The sequence below is a fragment of the Numenius arquata genome, chromosome 6 (genome assembly GCF_964106895.1).
Source record: "Numenius arquata chromosome 6, bNumArq3.hap1.1, whole genome shotgun sequence".
NCBI classification, from domain to species: Eukaryota; Metazoa; Chordata; class Aves; order Charadriiformes; family Scolopacidae; genus Numenius; species Numenius arquata.
The window spans coordinates 67,344,548-67,351,821 of NC_133581.1; the positions used below are offsets into that span (position 1 = coordinate 67,344,548).

Below are 7,274 nucleotides of genomic sequence, written 5' to 3' on the forward strand. Positions count from 1 at the left end.
TCACCTGCAAAAGCTCGGAATTTTCTTTCTCCCAGTATTTCTTTCGTACCCCACAGAGTTCGTTACAAGCTCCTTGTCTGATGCTCTGCCTTCTTAATTATCCTGAGGAAAGCCTGGCCTCAGAGCGCCAAGCAGCAGCGAAAACATCAACAGCATTTCTACATTTCAGTCTTAATTACTCGCAACCAAGTTTATTATTGACACGGATTTCTCAACTGCCAGTCCTACAAACCCACACAGATGAAAAATTTAAAAAACTAAAGCAAAAATAAAAACGAGAACAACAACAACAAAAAAAAAAAACAGCAAGAACAGGCTTGTCCAAAAAGCTACGTGTGCTCAGCATTAGGCAAACCCTTCCCTTGCAAATACTTTGGAAATTAACTGAAAGAATATGGAAAATTCTTCACAAGCGATGCAAGATAACACTGGCCCAATGTGCATGTGCATTCTTTTTATTTCTATACAGAGTGAAAACAAACACCGTCCAGAAAACAGAAGGCTACAGGTTTTTTAAAAGAAAGAATTAGGGTAAATTGTTTCAAGATGGTTCTGTGGAAATAGAAAAGATGACTTTCTGTAAAAGAAATTAAGCAGCAGTTATTTCAACTGCTGAAATCCAGCCTGCCCGGATTTGCAGTCAAATTTGATTAAGCAGATATTACTGATGATGTATTAAAAATAAGCAAGGTTCTACTGCCATCCAGCAGGATGAAGGGATTTGCACTCAGCAGAGAACCCTGTGTGTAAACGATTCCCATCTGAATCGGAGTCACTGAGAAAAACGAGACTTCACGGTGCTACTCGGAATTTTTTTCTAGATAATTACTTCACCAAGAAGCTCCTACAGTTTTCTACAGCATTTTCTAAAAGAAAAGACCAGGTTTTTGGTCAGCCAGAGAATCCACACTACAGAGAGCGCTCGTGGTAAGTTCTACCCAGGAGGAAGGCAAAGACAAGCTCCCCAGTTTTTGTTCAGAGGGCAACGTGTGTTCCTCTAAATTCAGAGAGCAACTTCCATCTCTTCGGAAGAAGAAAGATTGGGGGGGGTTGTAGCACTCATTGTCATAGCAGAAAGCAGTTTTTGTCATGTAAAAAGCCTGGAATATGTCCCATAAGTGAAGGAACTTTTTCCCCCTCAGCATTCCTTCAGAGCACAACTAGATAGATTTATACCGAGAAACCTTGTTTTGAATGCTTTAACAGCAAACAGGTTAGTGCATTTTCCTTGCTAATGTTCCCTAACACAACAAGTACACCGGTTTACATGCTGTTAAAAAATATATCCCTACAGAACAAGTCATTCCAGAAGCCACATAAATTATTTCTTGGCACTTCTCTGCACCCAGACAGGAGAAGTTCCAGCCATTTGCAACAGCACGTTTTAGTTTTGAATACCCGATGCCTTCTTTTTTTCTTTTTTTTTTTTTTTTCTTTTTTTTTTTTTTTATTTTTTCTGAACTCATGAAATGCATCGATATTACCACGACAGGAGACATTCTTCTCTGGAAGCTGAAGGATTTGACATTTATCTCCTTTTGAGCTGGTGACACTAATCCTGCACGCAAATAAAGCTATGATTTATCCACTGCAGCAGCAGGATTCACTGGGCGCTGCCTTACGGTCTTTGGCGACGAGTCTCCGTTGGACACCTCTTTACCCTCCGTGTCATCATCTGAGATATCTTCCTCATCTGCTTCTTGCTCTTCATCCAGCTTTTTCAGCAGCTGAGCTGACTCTGGAGCTAGTTTTCCTTAAGGAGAAAGGAAAACAAGCACACACAAATAAATACCATTTCCACGTGAAATACACCTTTTGTAACATCACGGGCTAGCACAGAATTCTAATTAATTTAATCCAGGTAGCACTTTCCAGTGTCAGTCACTCTTTCATATCTTGCAGGTATGAAAATGCTGTAAAAACATTTTTCTATTTCCTAAAAAAAGATTTTTTTAAAAATAGTTCAGCTTTAGCTAAATACAAAGTACAAATCCACTACAAACCCCAAGGGCAAACAGCTGCAGGTAAAGCAGAGCATCAATCACAAACTTCTACACTAAATCTCATGTCCCGCAGACACAAGTTACATACCAATATTTATTAAATAAGATTTACCAAACAGCTTTACTGAATCAGAAGTACACAGTGGGCTTACTTGAATAAGGGTATTGTGGCGGTCTGTGCCTTTTGGATGGACAGATACAGTCTGCTAAGAACACCATTATCTGAAACCAAAGGAAGACAAGTTTATACCTCCAAAACATCCTGCACATTAGAATGACAGAATCATTTAGGTTAGAAAAGACCCTTAAGATCATCGAGTCCAACCATCAACCCAACACTGACAAAAACCACCACTGACCCATGTCCCTCACCACCACGTCTGCCCAGTTTTTAAATACCTCCAGGGATGGTGACTCCACCACTGCCCTGGGCAGCCTCTTCCAAGGCTTGCCAACCCTTTCCATAAAGAAATTTTTCATAATATCCATGCTAAACCTCCCCTGGGGCAACTTGAGGCCGTTCCCTCTTTTCCTTGGGAGAAGAGACCAACCCCCTCTGGCTACACCCTCCTTTCAGGGAGTTGTAGAGAGCGAGAAGGTCTCCCCTCAGCCTCCTTTTCTCCAGGCTGAACACCCCCAGCTCCCCCAGCCTCTCCTCACAAGACTTGTGCTCCAGACCCCTCACCAGCTCCGTTGCCCTTCTCTGGAGACGCTCCAGCTCCTCAATGTCTTTCCTGTTGTGAGGGGCCTAAAAAGGGACACAGCCCTCGAGGTGGGGCCTCACCAGTGCTCAGTACAGGGGGACAATCACTTCCCTAGTCCTGCTGGCCACACTGTTCCTGATCCAGGCCAGGATGCTGTTGGCCTTCTTGGCCACCTGGGCACACTGCTGGCTCATATTCAGCCAGTTGTCGACCAACACCCCCAGGTCCTTTTCCACCAGGCAGCTCTCCAGTCACTTTCCCCTTGGATCATGGGGGCTTCATTCTACTCTTTGTGCCTTCCAGCTCAGCAGGCGGGGTACCCCAAGAACACCTGGTCTTACTACTAAAGACTGAGGCAAAGAAGGCATTAGTGCTTCACTTACAAGTCCCAGTATCAGACCCGAGAATAGAGTCGCCAGTGCAAAAATAGCATACGAGCCCCAGACCGGTATTCCAACGTTTTCTGTTAAATAACCATGGCAGTGCTGAAATAAAAGACAAGAGAATCATTTCAAGAACAGCTGAATAGCATGTCTATTAAGATAAAATAAAATCAAATAGAAATGTAAGCACGTACCCTGATCCACATTGACAACTGAAACAAAGCTGACATACTGCTCATCCTGAAACAAAGCAGAAAAAAGTAACTGAAAACATCTTTAAGCCAGTCACATACCTGTATCTGACTGTCCCGTGCTGAACAACTTTCTGCTCATCTCTACTTTCCCTTTATCTTCTGTTTCGTCTTTTACTGCAATAAACACTTGTTTCACATGAAGCTACCTTTGGTACCAACCTTAGCTTGCACGGTGTTCCACATATGGACAACTACGAACTCACAAATTTCCTTGACTTGGATCTACTGACGTAAGAATTTCAGTTCTGTTTATGTTCTAAGTTATATTCGGACCAACAGTTTATGAGAAGCCAGCTGGAACTCCATTCAAGACATCAAGAATTAAGGATGTGGACATTTTATTAAATCAAAACATTACCCTATTAAAATAATCAGGTTATATAAGAACTGAGAGATCCTCACATGTTTAAGTTTAGCAATGATGACATAGAAGTGAAAAAGACCAGGCTATCTGCCATGTATATCCTGCTGATTCAGACATTTCCCTGTTACTCTGAAACCTCCCTATCTGTAAAGGAAAGGAGAATTTGAAACATTAAGCCAACGTGAGTTGCTAATGAGTGAGGCATAGAAGCAGCCTGCGTACTGCTTCAGTGTGCACAAAAATGGAGCTGGGACTGTACACTTGTAATAGAAAACTTATTTATCCTAAAATCAGGACCCCGTTTCACACATTCCTTGGTGTGGGCTAATACTTCAGATCAACCACAGTCTGAAGATTTAAACCACATTAGGAATAGACAAAGTAACAATGCTGAGCTTCCTAGAAAGAGCCACAAAAAAGGTAACATTTCAGTCCAGCATACCACTTCCTAAACTGAACCCTGCTACAGCACAGCGCAGCCAGCACCGCAGTGTTTTACCCATCATTGCCCCGACTAACAGAAAACCATGAACAATTGGGCTCATTTGCCCCAGCCGATGGTGTTTCCAATATCCTTTATCCCTCAGTTACTCAACTACTCTGAAACTACCACACAGCACAGGCAGGACCAACTAAAAGCACTTCAAAGCCACAAAACTAGAAAGTACTGCAAAGAGCGCGCTTTTTCTCAGGCTACTGAGTCTCCCCGCTTCACACTTCCTTCAACAAAGGCACCTTCGCCCTTCCACACTGCTTTTAACTTTACTCCAGATATGGCTTCTTAAATGGCCAGCCCTTATCTTATGACTATGTTGTTACATTATTTTCCAGTTTTTATTGCTAACTTCCTAGAATTCAGCTGAGCAAAACATCTTTCTGCTGTACAAGAAGAACTCCAGGTGCCAGTATGTCACCGACAAGAGTCAACAAACTATACTAAAAACCATACCAAAACTTACAGGAAAGAGGAAGGACCAAACCATGATGAAACCGGTTCGATAGATTTCCATTCCTGATCGCTGATGAAATTTATGAAATCGGTTTTCGTTCTTGCACCCTGGTATCTCCTGAACTCTCCATCTTTACAGCTGTAAAACAAACAAAAAAAGGCCTTCATTTTAGACAGTCTAAGCACACAGCATTTGCCTCCACTCCCTTCCCATCACCTTGCCATTTTTTATTTTAGTTTAGTTTAGTTTTACTTTGCATTACACGATATTGGCTCTAAAACATTTCCCAAGAATCTTGACTACAAGTATTTCTGGAATCTTGGCTGGCTTTAGGTTGCCATTCCATAAAAAGATAACGATCTTCCTAATGCACTTGCCACACAACGGCATTAAGATCAACCTACAGAGGAAAGATTGCAAAACAGAAACACCCATGAAAAGATAGAATAAATAAGGCCTGAAGGGAAAAGAAAAAAAAAATCTACTGGCACTACAGTAAGGTCACAGCAGGTAAGACAGCGGTCGTCTCTGTGTAAACTCACATTCTTAAAGAGAACAGTAAATCTCACTCATTTGCCCCCAAAAAAAGGGAAAAAAAAAAAAAGTCCTCCCTCCTCCAAAAAATCCTGCTGCACTGCATACTTACTGATAGATGGTAGGAAGAGCTGTTATGATAAATCGTCCACTTAATCCTGTAAGAAGACAGTTATTTTCAGAATAGTAGAACACTCTTATGTAAGAAAAGGTGAGAAATGTTATTATACACCAAAATAAGAACAGCAGCTCCCAGGCATCAATCTGTAATTGTGACCAAATACAAATCTATGCATATCAAAGTACTGCACACAGTCTAAAAGAAAGGTCCCTGGACAAAGAGCGAGGGAAATTGGTTATCCCTGGACATGTCTTTCTACTTGACTATTTTGGCTGTAGCTCTTCAGAGAGAGATGCCCTCCTTTCCCCACATGATCTGCAACCTCCAGTGCTGGCAGAAAATAACCCAGGTGAGGCAAGTTTCAAAAGTTCTTATATGACTTTGGAGAAAATTATCAGCACAGAAAAGGACTTTTACAAACCCCACACAGGCACAAGGGCAATAAAGAGAGGTGAGCTTCAGCTGAGGGAGACTGAATTGCTTCCACTCCCTTTTGCCAACCAAGTGAGGTTATACTACAGGGAAGGCTGAAACCACATTTTTTTCTCTTTAAGATGCTTAAAAAGCATGCTGAAAAATCTCCTTGAAATCCTCCAAATCGCTCTCTAAAGAAACCCCCTTGTTCTCTTTATTTATTAAGGAAGACTAGAGTGTTTACTCTACATACAACAATCTGCTTTCAGTAGCGATCAGGAAAAGATCTTTATTATTCCTACTAATTCCACGTCTTTTCTAAAAGCACCAGACACCTTCCCCCGAGCTCCCGGAGGCCCGGGGAGGGCGCTCGGAGCCCGTCCCCGGCCCCGCCGGCTTCTCACCCGGCTGCTCCGTGACATCCACTTTGGCAATGTTCACTTCCAGATCCTCGCCCCACTCGGCAAACTTCTCCCACTCGGGCTGCAGGTTCTGGCAGGCGGGGCACCACGGGGCATAGCTGTGGGCAGCACGAGTCTGTCATCAACGGGCACCGCTCGGTCCCCCGCGGCCTCAGAGCGGGCCGCGGAGAGACACCCCACCCCCCCCTCCGCCTCCCTGGCAGCCCCCTCTCGACTCACAACTCCACCATCCACTCGCCCTGCAGCAGCTCCCGCCACATGCCGTCCGACAGCACCTTCACCGAGCTCCGCTTCCCCAGGGCGGCGGCGCCGGCCGCCAGCGCCAGCCACAGCAGGGCCCGCAGCCGCCCGGCGGCCGCCATCTTGCCCCGCTGCGCCGCGCGCGCTTCCGCCTTCCCCCGACGGCGAGCGAGAAGGGGAGGGGCACCGCCGCCCGGAGCGCTGCGCATGCGCAGGAAGGAGGGCGCGGCGGCCGCTCGCTTGGGCGGGGCAGGGACGGCCTGGGGGCGGGCTCAGGGTGCGCGGCAGCCTATACGGCGTCGAGTTGTGGGGCTCGTGAACACCGGGCTCGGCCAATGGGGGGCGCCGGTTCTCCCGCTGCTGCTTCACGCGGCGGTTCCCCCCCGCCGCCCCTCCATGTTCCTCATAGGCCGTGGGGGGCGGCGAGGGCAGCTTGGGAAACCTCATGCTGTGGGAAACCATACTGCCGGCATCACCCCGGGGACATGGAGGAGAGCCAGTGCTTCCCCCTGCTGCTGTGCAGCGGGTGGCATCTGCAAAGGGAGCCTAGCCCCTCAGCTGGACAGCAAGGGGGCCTGTGCAGGCTGCTTGCCCTCCGTGCGTGGTGTCCACTTCTTCCTTCACTTCGTCTCACACCCCAACAGCAAACAGGTGAACAGGAACAAAACCAGGCACAGCAAATACTAAGCTGTGTTCAACTGCTGTGCCGTGTTTCCTTTGGATCGCTCTGGGCACTCAGGGCAGGTTGTGGCTCAGTGAGGTGAGGAAACTGCTGTACAAGGTCACAGGGAGAAGAGATTTCCTTCATTCCAACCCCTGCTTCCCTCTCCCACATCTTTAGTTACTTACGGCAGAGAATCATAGAATGGTTTGGGTGTGAAGGGA

The 7,274-nt window shown here is 45.9% G+C and overlaps 1 protein-coding gene across 1 annotated transcript; it reads right to left on the reverse strand.

Annotated features, from left to right (window-relative positions):
• Positions 1-446: 446 nt before the first annotated feature.
• Positions 447-6,523, reverse strand: TMX1 (thioredoxin related transmembrane protein 1). The gene is made up of 8 exons (XM_074149187.1): positions 6,369-6,523; positions 6,132-6,247; positions 5,305-5,350; positions 4,668-4,796; positions 3,285-3,330; positions 3,091-3,192; positions 2,156-2,225; positions 447-1,753 (listed from the first exon to the last, which is right to left on the reverse strand). The coding sequence occupies exons 1-8, from the start codon at positions 6,509-6,511 to the stop codon at positions 1,575-1,577; spliced, it is 831 nt and encodes a 276-aa protein (XP_074005288.1). The 5' UTR covers positions 6,512-6,523; the 3' UTR covers positions 447-1,574.
• Between the last annotated feature and the right edge of the window lie 751 nt (positions 6,524-7,274).

Bases quoted from the DNA above. Each gene is read 5' to 3' on its own strand.
- TMX1 (XM_074149187.1), bottom strand. From the start codon at position 6,511: ATGGCGGCCGCCGGGCGGCTGCGGGCCCTGCTGTGGCTGGCGCTGGCG. The intron at 3,331-4,667 runs GTAAGTTTTGGT...GCTTTGTTTCAG, and splicing joins TTTGGTCCTTCCTCTTTCCT to GATGAGCAGTATGTCAGCTT. The intron at 3,193-3,284 runs GTACGTGCTTAC...CTTTTATTTCAG, and splicing joins AGTTGTCAATGTGGATCAGG to CACTGCCATGGTTATTTAAC.